This window comes from Centroberyx gerrardi, chromosome 7 (genome assembly GCF_048128805.1).
Source record: "Centroberyx gerrardi isolate f3 chromosome 7, fCenGer3.hap1.cur.20231027, whole genome shotgun sequence".
Classification (NCBI taxonomy): Eukaryota; Metazoa; Chordata; class Actinopteri; order Beryciformes; family Berycidae; genus Centroberyx; species Centroberyx gerrardi.
The window spans coordinates 5768110-5783191 of record NC_136003.1 but is presented as its reverse complement, the minus strand read 5'-3'; the positions used below and the strand labels follow the sequence as shown (position 1 = coordinate 5783191).

The window sequence follows — 15082 nt, the reverse complement described above, 5'->3', positions numbered from 1 at the left end:
GATGCAGCCGTTCTCCAAGCATCATTTTAGAGAAGTTTATTCCTGTAGTCTTTCAATTAAAAGTTGGGAAGCGATGGCGGTGCACTTCATCGTGTTCATCGTGTTGCTTGCAGTGTGAACGCTCGGTTAGTGTTACTTGCCACTTTAACATTGCTGTTCCTCGGTTAGACTCGCCTCATGTGCATTCACGTCGACCCAATCTGTCATTCAGGTATGAGAACGGCTCAGCCTACTTCCATGAGGACGACCGGGAGGGCCTGGTGAAAGTGTGTCGGCTGGTAATCAACGCCCGCTACGAGGAGTACGCCTCCGAGGGCTACACTGTCCTCAGCTCCACACAGCCCGTCATCTACCAGAGCGCCTCCTGCAGGCCTGGTCTGGGACAGCACCTCTGCAGCCAGGTAGGAGGACACACACACCACATACTGTAGATGATGTAGATTAAAGAAAATCTTCAAACTCACTTTTATAGACTTGTTTTTAGATTTCTCACCTTGTTGTTGCTTTTTTATTGCTTTCACTTTTTTGTAAAGTGCTTTGCAATTGTTTTTAAAAGTGCCATATAAAGAAGATTATTATTAGTAGTATCAGTGTTATGCACAAGGCCACAGCATAGAAGCAAGATTTCATTTTATTATACATTATTTATTATACATTACAGACATAATAAAAATTTGGATTTTCTCTTGTCTCCTTAGCTTGGCCTGCCTCTCTCCAGTCTGTGTACGGTCCCATGCAACACCATCTTTGGATCCCAACACCAAATGGTCGGAAATTCAAAACCTGCTCCTGATTAGTTTTTCTATATTTTGGAACATTTCAGTGATGAATACCATAAATTGATAGCAGATAGTTAGAATGAAGTGATTTTGATTTTGATTGTCAATATCAGGATGTTGCCTTGTTGGACAAACTAATCAAAGAAGACGTGGATGCTGGGAAGCTTCCTTTGCTGTTGATAGCCAACGCAGGTCAGTGGGAAATTGAAGGAAAATTTATATTTATGAAACACTGCACTGTAGACTGAAACCGTTATGTATCAGAATTGAACACCATATTAATTTAACATTAGATCAGTTGCATGTAAGAATGTTTCATACTGTTGCAGTGAGTTGATTTGGACTTCTGTGAAAGTGGTTTGTATGATATCTGAAGCTGTTTACGTTTCCTTCCCAGGTACCCCTGGTGCAGGCCACACAGACAAGTTGAGTCGTCTAAAGGAGCTATGTGATCAGTACAGCATGTGGCTCCATGTGGAAGGGTGAGTCATCTCTGGTACTATCTACAGTAGATGTTCTTAAAGGTGCTACGTGTAGCATTTTAGCCATCAACATACCATTGTCAGATTAATTGTGATACCTTGGTATAATTACCATAAACACAAGACAATGGTTGAGACCATTGGTAGCCCCTATCTCACACCAGTCTTATTGTTAATGCTATTGTTTCTCAAAATTCAGACCACAAACCCTGTAGCTTCCTGTTCCCCCTCCCCCCCGAAGAGGATAAACATGTTGGAAGTGATTTTTCCATCGGCCTTTCACTCCTTCCACCATCTGCCATTGCCAGAAACTCTGAAAGCTTTAGCTCTGTTCCAATACACAACAATGAGTATTGGGTTCTCCCTCAGTGCTTTATTTTCTTCACCACCAGCGGAGCTAGCTGATTCCAGTAGGAAGAAGAGTGAAAAAAATCTTCTTCTCTGACAAAAATGTATGCCTTCAGTGTAGTTATCTGTTCTTCTTTAGATGCATTTACGCCCTGTCGCCATTGTTGTTTACGATTCTGCTGCATCTTGCCTTATTCCTAGCCTCCAATTGGGGAGGGAGATGAGACGTTTCTCGCAGTGTGATCATGCGAGACTCGTCTTACTTGCGAGGCTAACACAATGTAAAATGCGCTGCAGGTAGAGGCTGCCAATCATCTTTGCAATGGTCTTTTTTGTTTACAGTAATTATACAAATTTCACAAAATGAATGTGGTAATTATTGATTTTTTTTTAAAGATGATTTTTTTTGGCATTTCTGCTTTATTGGATAGTCATAGTAGAGAGAGACAGGAAAGACAGGGGATGACATGCAACAAAGGGCACGGGCCGGATTCAAACCCATCCCGCTGCTATTAGGACTTAACTTTAATGGGTGCTCTACCGGTCAACCGGGGCACCCCCAATTAATGACTTATTGATGTTACAATGCAACACATACCACCTTTTAAAAAGAGAATTCCCTAAATGTAAATGGTCATTGTGATAAATACTTGTTTGGTTGCAGGCATGAGACCAGTGCAAGTTAAAAGTGTCTCTTCTCATCACTAAAGTAATAATCACATTTATTATTACGTTCTGTCTCTTTCAGGGTCAACCTGGCAACTCTGGCACTGGGTCAAGTCTCTTCTGCTGTCATGGTAATCAAACATTAAATATGGTCTTATCCTTCATGTCATTTTTGCCTCTTTGCAGATCTAAACACATCAGGGGAAGGTCTTTTAAGCAGACCTGCCTAACTGTGTGTATGTTGTGAGCCATTTATACATTTTGACAACAGTGTATGCGTAGTTGTTGCGTTAAAATATGCAGAAGAAGCCTTAACCCAGAGTTTTTGACCCAACTTTTAAAAATTAAAAATCAGTCTAAGAGCAGGAAAGATTTGTACATTCCTAACATCAGTGACCAGCCTAGGCAAGACGGTGTACACTGTGATGAAGCTGACTTTCTTTGTTTAATTTCCAGTTATTTATTTTTCAGTGTCAGAAAAAAATGCAGGAAACGTATATTTAACACAAAATTACACAAATGCCTCCACAACAAAATATAATATCAAATTTTTCAGTATTTAGTGTGTCTACCCTTTGCCTTTATTACAGCTTCCATTCTTTTCAGGAGACTTTTTCAGATCTGAAGCAAGTACTGAATGGCCAATTGACTGGAAATTAAATAAACAACTCTTTTGTACTTTTGCACAGTACTGTAGTTTGCAGCTGACCTTTTCAAAGCGTTACAGCTTAATGTGACGTACTGTATGTGTCGATATGCACAGATGGAGGAGATACTCATCTTGTGTGTGTGTGTGTGTGTGTGTCTGAGTTTCCAGCACTGCACGATACACTAATTGGAGTTGAAAAACAAACTCTCTTAGTCTACATCAATATTTTCTGTTTACACATTAATACTCATTGCAATCTTGCATGACATCTTTGTGTGGCATTGATCCAACCAGCAAATTAATTGCACATCCATTGATGAGACATGATCCTGTTCAGTGTGCATTGATTAGTAAAGGAACAGGTAACATTAATAATACAAGCTATGCCTTCGGTGCCTAGTGCCCAGGTAGGCTATCTCGTAGAAAGGGGCCTTTCTGTGTGGAGTTTGTATGTTCTCCCCGTGCTCACTTGGGGTTCCTCCATATAACATCGGTAAGGACCCCCACTAAAAACATGCAGAAGACACTGACCAGCGATGACGAAGACTGAAGTTGGTCCCCGGGCGCTAAGCTAAGCTGCCCACTGCTCCTGGCTGCCCCCTGGAGGAAGGACATGCCTTGGATGGGTCAAATGCAGAGACTGAATTTCACCGACCACCGTCAGCGTGTGTGTGTGTGTGTGGTCGCTGCATGCAAGTGGTGTGGTGTGTGTTGTGTGACACAATAAAGACAAGCTTGCTTGTCCGGTTTCTTTCTTTCTTTCTTTCCATCAGATAAAGGCTGCAACTGTAACAAAATCTTCCTCCTCTTCCTCCTCAACTTTCTGCTTGTCTGGTCCACTGCTGCTCCAATAACAGGGTGTTAGAGAATGACGCAGGCTAGCACCCAGTTCTTCTGCGTCACTCTCCGTGTTTACTATGGTCACACTCGCCCACTTCTGAACCATCCCTCCTTACGTTATGTCCCATGTTAATTATGGAAGCAAGACACTCAAAATGCCATTCCATGTTGTTTTTAACTTTTGACGTGTGTGTGTGTGTGTGTGTGTGTGTGTGTGTGTGTGTGTGTGTGTGTGTGTGTGTGTGTGTGTGTTCCCTCCCTCCAGGCAGCCAACAGGAGTGACAGTATGACGCTGACACCTGGCCTGTGGCTGGGACTGCCTGCTGTAACTGCTGTCACCCTCTACAGACATGAAGACCCAGCACTGGTAAGATCATAAAGTAGACCTGCACTTTAGATTGCATCAGGTCAAACTTACAGCAATAGACTGCGTTTTTGATAGATTGTCCCAATGGTCAGCTTCCCTGTTAAGAGATGAGAACATAGACACCAAAATCATCCTTGTGTCCCTGGAAGATTGTTGGTTCTGGTGCTCCATGCTAACACTTTAGCATACACTATGTTGAGTGATAGCAGGCTCCATGCTAACACTTAAGCATGCTATGTTGAGTGATTGTAGGCTCCATGCTAACACTTTAGCATACACTATGTTGAGTGATTGTAGGCTCCATGCTAACACTTTAGCATACACTATGTTGAGTGATTGTAGGCTCCATGCTAACACTTTAGCATACAATATGTTGAGTGATAGCAGGCTCCATGCTAACACTTAAGCATGCTATGTTGAGTGATTGTAGGCTCCATGCTAACACTTTAGCATACACTATGTTGAGTGATTGTAGGCTCCATGCTAACACTTTAGCATACACTATGTTGAGTGATTGTAGGCTCCATGCTAATGCCGCATTCACATCATATGGGAATAAGCGGAATAACGGGATGACATTTAGTTGTTACAACTTGGAAGTGTTCACGTGCTAAACTTGTTGGAATGCCCATGTTCAAAAAAATGTTTGTTTATGAATTTAATATCAACCATCCGTGGTTCAAAACTTGTTTGTTTGGCCATAAGCTCTCAGCTAGCAGTTCAGCATCCGAACTGCAGACACTAACCTTCACTGTTACTTGCCCACTAGTATTTTCATTGCCCCTTTGCATTCTGTCCTCTTGCCTCTACATCAAATGGAGGACTTTGTCTATCCTGGTCCTTATCTGTTCTCTTTCTATTTCATTCCGGTTAGTTGTATTGTGTTCAATTTTCCATGGCCGATCATCTTTGTCTCCCTCTCTCTGACTTACCCTCTGTTTTGTTGTTCTATCTCTCTCTTTTGCTGTTTTCCCCCTTAGTCTCTGGCAGCAGGTCTGACCTCCAGCCAGCCGGTCGAGAAACTGCGAGCCCTTCCTCTCTGGCTCTCCTTGCAGTACCTTGGCCACAACGGCATCGTCCACAAGATCAAACACGCCACAGCTCTGGTGAGCAGTAATGAGTCTCAGTACACTGCAGCACCACAGTTAGCTTAAAAACCATCCAGCACAGACACTCTCAGGTCCAGATTCGCTAAGGGTTTGTGGAGGGAAGAGCGCGCTATATCACCACAATGACCAAATCAGAAAGAGTAGAAAGTTGCCTAACAGCGCTGGTCAAAAAATAAAGACTCATATTGAAATTACATGTAAATCTCATTATGTTTCCATTTGCGTATGTAGTTGGTGATGAAGGGGCTATTGGCTTGCACAATGCTCTTTTAGAGGACTTGTTTGCACCACAATTTGATCTACATAAATTTCGTAATGAATAAGATGAAAACTGCACTCTTAGCTTAAGCAACTGAGGTGAAAAAATGCCCTCGCAACCCAATCTTAGTGAATCTGGACCCGAGTTTGACAAAGGGACACACAATACCCTAGAAATTGAATGGACACATGGTACATATTTTATAGTCTAAATCTTAGAATTAATTTAAAGTATCGTCAGAAATTGAAGTTGCTACACAAGTGTCATGGAGATGGACAAGGACAATATTATGTGGTATTGTTATATATGTAAAATAGCCATTTCACCTTCTCATTTTCCCCTAGAGCCAGCAGCTACTAGAGAAGCTAAAAACTCTGGCCTCCATCAAAACATCAGTAAGTGATCTCTCAACAATCTACCATAGATTAGAATATAATGTCTTCCACTTTTAACATTGAACTGGCTGTTTGGTCAGCTGATTTCTGGGATTTGGGGACTAATATATCACCGTCAAATCAGTGATGAAGACACATTATAAAGCTAGCTAATTATGACTAAAACTGTTAGAACAGCCAATGATGGTGGGATTAACTCTGGGAACTGGGATCCCCGGGATATTCCATTCAGATCTTCCTCTTGAAGGTGACGTTGGGTATCTGGGAATTTAATTTTTTCCTAAATCTATGTAGTATAATTTTCCAACAAGTTTCCACACAACAGTGAAGGACTGCAGTGCAATTTTAGGGGACAGTTTCCAGTGTCTTCCATATATCATCACCTCATGACAAGAGCATGGATGTTTAAGTCTTTCAACAGTAGCTTAGCTGATCTTGTGTGAGATGCACACTGTTCATTGAAAGTGTGACTAGGCTTTTTCAGCAAACTTGTGAAAGCAGTTTGCCCTCAAATGAAGCATAATGCACTCAACACCAAGGCAGGAAGAAAAGGCAAAATGGACAATGGCTTTATCATCTCAATTTTCAAAGTTTGCCCAGCTGTGAATATTTATCTCATTGTGCTGCAGTCACTGATACTGAATTTACAACCAAATATCTAATAAATTAAATGCCATGCGCTGATGGTAATTTCTCATTCATTTAGTGAATGTTTTATACATATACATTTTTTCATGCCATATTATGTAGTATTTCACAATATAAATATAATCAAATCTTGTGATAAGATGCTGTCAAGTACTTCATACTTATAGTTATAGTTAAAGTTTGCAGGAGCACAAGGGATCAGATTCTGTGTATTGGTAAATAACATTAACTTGAAATACATGTAAAAAAAAAAAAAAGACCTCCACTTGATGTAAAGACAAAGCCCATTTCTGTTTGTAGGATGTGCTTGAGACAGAGATCTCTCTCCTCGAGGCTTTGACCATGGTAAAATCAGAGCTGTGTTAATACTGACCCAGCCTCAGGGCTACAGACTAATGGCTTGTTCACTGTCATCAGCCCAGGGCAAACGCTGCGTACACACAGTGATTGATACATCATCCAGAATCCTCTGAAGCGATGAGACTTCACCTTATTTGAGCGGTTGTGATTCGTAGCATTGCGCAGCGACTATGCTAAGAGCCAAATGCAGTGAACAATCACAGTGTTGGGGATCAAAGTGTCGTCACACAGTGGTACTCAAACTCGGCCTTCCCACAGCTTCCCACAGTAGTAGCTTTGTGAAATTAGGATGAATCTAAATTAGTGCAAAATCTATCTCAGTCAGACACATTTTGTAAACAGCTGGACAGTATAGCTCCTTGATTCCTAATACTAAATGCACATAAATATACTAAATACCAATAAATTCATAACTTTAACAGTAAGCGCTTTTTGCAAACTGGATTCATCTTTTTTACCTGAGTACAATTGTGAGTAGTATATACTGTAAAGATGCTGCGATTTGAGTGTTAAAGGGAGTTTTTAGTACCACTGTGCCAGTGAGGGGTGTGTGTGTATATGCTTGTGTGTGTGTATGTGTAGCTGTAGTTATAGTCAGTGTGGGTTGCCTTGGTTCCAGGGCGTGGTGTCGCGGATCCCGCCCATCTCCGGGGCTTCACTGCGGGACGTTCTGGGCTCTCTCATACTCTCTATTGTAGGTGGGACCAAGCCTCTGCCTGTCTCCCTCACTCCCTCCTTCCCTTCTGTCACTTCCCTCTCTTGCTTTTCTTTGTTACGTTCACTCCTGACCATTTTCCTTCACCCACATAAGCTCAGCGGTATTTGAGACCTGGCCCACACAGGTCAAATCATGGGTCCCCCATTGGCTGATGGATTACTCACTTCTTCTTAATTGTTTAGGATGTGGATCACTCAGGCATGTTGTTTGAGGTACTTCAGGGAATGCCTCTCCCCACGCATTATTTTTTCCTCGGGGGAGAATGGAAGGGTCCTGAATAATTCATGAATTGCTTCCTTCATTTTAAAGGGAAAAAACCTGTCAATGTAAGTACTGAACCAATAGACCACCGATGTCACTTGACCCATTTATAAAAGCAACAAACCATAATATCACGTATAAAGTATTAAAGGGGCAATAAGTAATCTATGACCTTTATTGCCTCTATTGGCGACCAGTTGGAATTGCAACAACATTGATAGAATGCACAGAACTTGAATGGATAGAACAGTCCTTCCACTGTTTGCCATGGTAAGTTGGTTAGTACAGCATAAAATAGCGATTATGTTAAAGGTTAATTTCTATGGTGACAACGCAAGTCTGGGCATTAAGGCCGTAAAGTCTGTCACACTTGCTTGAGAACTATGCAGAACTGTCAAAACTCAACTGAAAGCTAACGTTAGCGACGAGGTTTACGTAGCTTTATCAAAGCTAGTTCTTCTACTCAACATTAGCATATTGGCAATCTATGGCAGCAAGGTGACAGAGAAACTCCTTTGGTCCTTGCTGTAAAACCTCTCCTTTCAGCGACTTGCCGTAAGTCAGGAAGCTAGCCCAATGGACAACATAAAAATGGCCGCTGCTCCAACCATCCAGGAACATTGATTTGAATAGGAATGACCGTTATATCCATTCAACTTCTGTGATAGAACGTCTCTCCTCCTACACAAGTATCTGACATAGCCCCCCTCACCCACTTTTGGGTGAGGGAGGCTATGTGAAAGTCACATTTTCACAGTAGAAGTAGAAGTACAAGTTTATTTACCATTTGTGGACAACCACATTGGAATTTAAAAAGTGCAGAGCTCATGACATATAGGACATGGAAATACATACATTAAAAAAATAAAATAAAATACACAAGCAAACAAATACAAATAAACATAAATGTTGATGGTAAAGCACTAAGTAGAGCATAAAACATTACATAAAGTGCATGTGAAGTGCAATTTAACTGTTGTAATGTAGTAGGACGATACCATGCGCCAGACGGCAGCAAGGTGAGGATATCAAAGGCAGGGTGGCTTAGAGGGTCCTTAATAATAGCAAGAGCCTGAGAGAGTACTCTTTAGCGGTATATTTCATCCAGGGCCTGTAGGTCAATGCCAATCACTTTTTGCGCATGGCGCACTATTCTAGGGCTGCAGCTATCGATTATTTTAGTAATCGAGTATTCTACCGATTATTCCATCGATTAATCGAGTAATCGGATAAGAAATACTTTTGCTTTATTAAAGAGCAATAGTAAATATACAAAAGAGAAAAGCTGTCCGCACGAAGCTGTCCATACGACGCTGTGATTTACTGAAAACGAGGTGAAATAATAATTATTATTGATATTTATTACTAGGCCTAAATATCATACAAGTTCATAAGACTGGCTAATGTACATTTATTTGCTATGTTGAAGGGTTGCCCTACACCTGCTGACCCTACTCACTGCAATCAAACTAAACTGAATATACCTGCTGTATTGGACTGGTGCATTTTAGGCTCCAATTGCTACTTACACCACCTGATATTTTGCTTTCTGGGGTATTTTATGCATCACTGTGAGGGGAGTAGGTGTGTGTGTGTGTGTGTGTGTGTGTGTGTGTGTGTATGTGTGTGTGACTATCATAATAATAACATGAATGAAGCTCAGGCTTTCACAAATTGACTGCAGCATTTTATTTTCTGTGGTTATTTTCTTGAGCAAAACTTAGCTAACTTAGGGACATCATAACTAGCCACCATATTGATTTACATTCTTAACTAGCCATTACATATAGCCATAATTAACGTGCATTCTTTACTAGCCTTCATCTCATCCCGTTTTAATATTAAGTGCTGACTCCGCCCACCCGGGCCAGTTTCGGCGTACGCCGGTAGCAATTACAAGTCGACCCTATCCTACAGTCCCTGCTCTCAGCGGAGGGAGGGAGCTACGCTGTGTGGGAAGCGCTGTGACCGTCAGACCTCTCTGGATTAGACAAGCAAGTAGAGAAAACCGGCATCAGCCGAACCAATTTATTGCCAAATGCTTTGGGATTCAACACATTAACATTGCTTCCCATGGTCAGAAAAAGTCGGCAGATTTGTCGCTAGTCGATTTTGAGAAATAAAGTCGCCAGGGGGGTCTGAAAAGTCGCTAAGTCTAGCGACAAAGTCGGCAAGTTGGCAACACTGGATCCGAAACTTTGGACACTTTCTGTCGTTTTCTCTGGCCTGTCTCTTCTCTTCGCCCCTCGCTATTTTCTCTCTCTTTCTCCAGCGCGTTGTGCAACAGTAATAATCATCCGTGCGAAACACTGAGTGTGTATATAGTGATATGGATTAAACGAAGCTTCGATGCAAAGAATTTGCATCGATGATTTTTAGTAATCGAGTTACTCGAGTTTCTCGAGGAATCGTTTCAGCCCTACACTATTCTTTCAAGGTTCTTGCACATACCATACGGTCATAAAACATGTTAAAACACTCTCTATACCACCCCTATAAAAGCTATGTAGCACACTGCTGTCTTGGGTAAAATCCTTTAGCTTTCTTAAAAAGAAAAGACGTTGAGACTTTTTAATAACAGAGCTGGTATTATTAAACCAGCTAAGATCATCAGAGAGCATAATGCCCCAAAATGATGACAATAAATAAATAAAATAAAACTATTGACAATCTCAACATCAGCTCCATGGATGGTAATAGGACTATGGTCAGCCTTTCTACATCTGAAATCTATTACTATCTCTTTAGTTTTAGAAACATTAAGATTATTTGACTTGCACCAGTTGACCAAATTATGTACCTCCTTTCTATAAAAAGACTTGTCATCAGAGCTGATCAACTGTCATATCATCAGCGTACTTCACAATAAGTATCAGTCATAAGTACAAAGAGAGTACAGCAAAGGACTTACAATGCAGCCCTGTAGTGAACCCATACTCATCAGATAATTTGTCACAGATACAGAACCCTCCACCGATCTGTTCTTCCTATAGGCAAACTGCCACGGGTCCAAGGAAGCAGGAATCTGTGCTTTAATAAAGTCCAGGACCAGGTGCTCCATTACATTTCATGAGTACCGGCGTCAGAGCTACCGGATGATAGTCATTGTAGCAAGTAGCTGGTGTCTTCTTTGGGACAGGGATTTTAATAGACTTCTTAAAACATCTGGGGACAGAATATTGCTCCAATGATAAGTTAAAAAGTTCAGTCATAATAGGGGCGAGCTGTGCAGTGCAGGATCTGACAGCCTGAGGGTTTATACAATCCTGACGTTATTTTCAGTGACACTGATGCTAGCCGTATTTACTAACTTCACCAAGAATGTCGGTCGTTTTTGACAAAAGTATCATCTTTGCAAAGAAAATATGTTGGTTAAGGGGTGATTTCAACAAATATTATTCTCCCGAAACGCCGATGAAAAACCGTTGCACGAACGGTTCAAACTTTAGTCCCACCCACAAAGGCGGTGATTGGCTCGATTGTATATGTTGTCGTATGTTAAGGAAATGCTCCACAGATTTTTTTCTGTTAGAGGTAAAAACACAACATTTACAGAGAGAACTGTCAAGGCATGTGGCTATACATACCAAAATCAAAATTTTTGATTTCACATATTCTTCATGCCTTTATTGGCAGACAAAGTTTTTTTTTTTTATAGATTATCAAAAAATCACAAAAAATTGTTTAACATTAATTTAACATACCAAATTTATGCCAGATCAAAGCACACATTCTTGAAATTCAACTTGTTCTGAATCCAACGGTACCAAGCATTTGACACAACTCCTTGTAGTTTTTTAGATACAGCCATTTCTGTATCATACTATTTTTAGTAGTTAGTCACAAGGGGTCTCTGATTTTAGCAGTTTTCACAAAAAAACTAGTGTAACATAGGTTCCCATGGTCACATGTTCAAAAAGATTTTTTCACTTAGGGGCCAGATAGACTCAAGTAAAAATCAATTCTAAAAATGATTCTCCAATGTGTTTTCAGGGAGAAATGATGAGAAAAGTAGCTCCACACCCATGCATTTCTTTGGGTTTTGGGTATGAATTAATTCACAGCTGTTTGGGACTGGAAAGTCATTGGTTTGCCAGGCCATTCTAAGGTGTATCCTATTTGCTGGAGTAGTAAAGTAACAAGCATCCAGTAGTATTTGAGTGACACCATACATTACTTCTCTTTTGTACTCTTGTACAGTATACTGCTGAAAATGAAGTAGTACTATGTAGCAAGTATCAACATTTCAACATAGCCAAGCACTGTAGATTTTTCCCCTTCCCATCACATAAGCTTATGTCTGCAGTAAGGCAGTTTACCTTTTCCATGCTGCATCAACTGCATTGAATAACAATGAACACTCTTGAAGACAGCGATTTGCCTACACCAATGCCTACACTCATTCTGGGCTTCACTTGACATCCACGGTGTGTTACGGGCCACTATGATGACTGCCTCAATCAAGCTGGTGTGTGTTGTTCAGTGGGGCTGTGTGGTGTGTATTGTTCATTGCATCTAGAATCCTCATCAGTGTGAGTGTTGCGTGTTTATTTCGTCTCATCCAGGAGATGGTGTTGGTTGCACCTGTACTCCTGTCCTTATGGTGACATTTCCATGACAAAACCCATGATAAGTGAAAACGTAAGCACAAGCAAGAGGTGTGCAAGCGCAGTGACAGCTCTCACACAAAGGGAACTTTGTCTTTGTGAGACATATTGCAGCTTGCATGCAGAAATCCATATTTGCGAATTACACAAACTGAAGGAGTGAGCAAAGTTCATTCCCCACACCCCCATTTACTCTGTGCTCTGCCACTATTGAGTTGACCCATTCCGTTTGCTCTGTGACTTACTTATATGAGTTATCTGCTTTTTCATTTTCTGTAGCTCCTCCTTGAGACAGCTGCACAGCGAGGGAATGAACCTTGTTCTCTCAATCCTTATCTTATATGGTGGTCGTTTTCTCTCTCTGTTCTCCCAGAATCGCTGTTCTCCCAGAATCCTCTTTGTCTTGAATTGTCTTTTCTTCTGGGCCACATTCTTTGTCAACTGCGCACATGGTCTGCTCGTGTGGGCTTCTCGTACCACCAGCTATCATTTTGTGCTTACGTTATTTTGGGAGACCTAGCAGTGTCCATTGCTTTATCCAGTGGTGGTACCTCCCAGTCATAAACACCAGATACCAGTTGTGACTCAACTTTACCATTCCTTACTGACTTTGCCCTCCAGTCCTGGGGATCCAGCTCCATGATGTGCCTCAGTCAGGAATTCAGGGAGGAGGCCCACCGACATCCCCCCTTCCTCAGCTACATAGTAAACCTCAGTTAGCCCGGCCTGAATGCAACGATGATTATTTCTTTGTGTGTGCAAGATATGCGATCGCAGTTTAGTTGATGGTTCTCTGATTGGAAAAAACTGACAGTAAAACTACACATGCTCATGAATTATTCATGACCCTCCCATTGCCATCCCAGGAACACCAACCCCCCCACCCCCACCCAGCCATGATGATGCTTAACTTGACCCTTGACCTGGATGTCATCAACAGTGGACTTCACTGTGTGTGTTGTTTCCTGCTTTAGGGGCACCGATCCAGTGTTTCAGAAAATAAAATGTCAAATAAAAAATAAAAATGTACCATTGAGACAAAGTAATACTAAAAAAACAAGAGACTGACTGGGTTTAGATAATTCACAATTTTGAAAACACGATTGTACCTATAGTCGTTTTTGTCAGTTACCTGAAAATGCTACCTTAAAAACACAGATATGTCCAGGCATTGCATGTTAATCATGGGCTTCCAGTGTTTCATGAACATTATCAATAACCTGGTTGCATGGTTCATAGGCATTCATTTGAAATGTTAAACACTGATAGTGGAGATTGAGATGCCCAATGCCAAATATGGACCCTATCCATTTGCACTAGAAATAAGGATATGATAAGTGTAAGTAATATGCTATTGCCTCTAACCAAGTCAGGTTGGGCACTGCTTCAAATCTTTCACACCAACCAAATGTCTCTGGGACTAGGGCTTTGGTTTGGAATTGGGCTCCTCCATAGCACTGAGATGCAAAGACTAGGCAGCACCACTCCCATGCAGACCAGTTTGACCATTCAAACAAGTGCTGTATGTGATATCCAGTCACAACTACCTTGGGCATCACACATGGCTTCTTTCAGTAGGCATGGACACAAAACCAAACTCTTAAACACACCTCCACATCCCACCCCTTCAGCACCAGCACTTGTTTTGCATGATATACAGTAAATCATATGTTAAGTATGCCCATGGAGTGTCACGCGCCTGATCTGTGTGTTTGTGTGTGTCCATCAGGTGGAGGATGAGCTCAACTCTCCCGTGGTGGTATTCAGGTTCTCCCAGGAAATGAGTGCTGGTAAGGGTCTATGTCTGAACGTTACTGTGCATTTCAGTAGTAATAATATAATAAGTGTGCTCGGGTGGGTCTCTAACACAAGCATAACGAGCCTGCTGAACTTCTCTACTCATTTCAAACAAAAGGGCGGAGAAAACAAAAAAAGGTTGACAAATCAAAAATGCGAGTCCAGAGTCCAAATGAGATTGAGGCTACATTAGCTATAAGACTTTTCCCATAGCCTGTAGGCACACACAATAACAACTAACTACATTTTACAATTACAATTACAACTAATGAAGCGACTTCATCTCAGTAGTTTTATGTATAGCATATACTCGCATTAACACAGAGTCTAAAATATTTATACAGAGAATAACGACTCGACCCCATTATGTTTTTGTTGGTGGGTAGTTTATGACGAAGAGTCACATTTCTTTCTTTCTTGCTGGGGTGATTAGACGCTTGCTGCTTTGCTCCTGCTTTTCTTCGAATTTCTGCTCTATTTCCCCTTTTCCCCCCTTTTCCTCACATCGGCTGCTAATTTCTGGCTTAATGACAACTACTGAGATGGATCATCTGACCTACTGACGGCTAAAGTTGCCACAGGTAGCGATGTACTACTTCTAAACTTTCAGAGAATACTACAAGCTGAACTACTGGTGTGACCTGCTAGCAGCCTGCTAGCAATACTAACATTATTAGCCTGTTGTGGCCGTGGATTTCTGCGGTGCCTCACAGTCCCAGCGTCTCGAATCCATCAAAACCCACGACGGACTCATTATGCCAAAACTGTCGGAAATATCTACAGGAAATTGCCGTGCT

General features: G+C 41.4%; 1 protein-coding gene across 1 annotated transcript in view; it reads left to right on the top strand.

The window, feature by feature from the left end:
- Positions 1-15082, top strand: part of pdxdc1 (pyridoxal-dependent decarboxylase domain containing 1) — a 41285-nt gene that overhangs the window by 4917 nt on the left and 21286 nt on the right. The window contains exons 6-15 of the mRNA XM_071909848.2: positions 212-401; positions 699-767; positions 893-971; positions 1177-1261; positions 2358-2406; positions 4030-4131; positions 5112-5237; positions 5844-5894; positions 6843-6887; positions 14218-14278. Coding sequence (XP_071765949.2) covers positions 212-401; positions 699-767; positions 893-971; positions 1177-1261; positions 2358-2406; positions 4030-4131; positions 5112-5237; positions 5844-5894; positions 6843-6887; positions 14218-14278 — 857 coding nt within the window. The remainder of the gene's footprint in view (positions 1-211; positions 402-698; positions 768-892; positions 972-1176; positions 1262-2357; positions 2407-4029; positions 4132-5111; positions 5238-5843; positions 5895-6842; positions 6888-14217; positions 14279-15082) is intronic.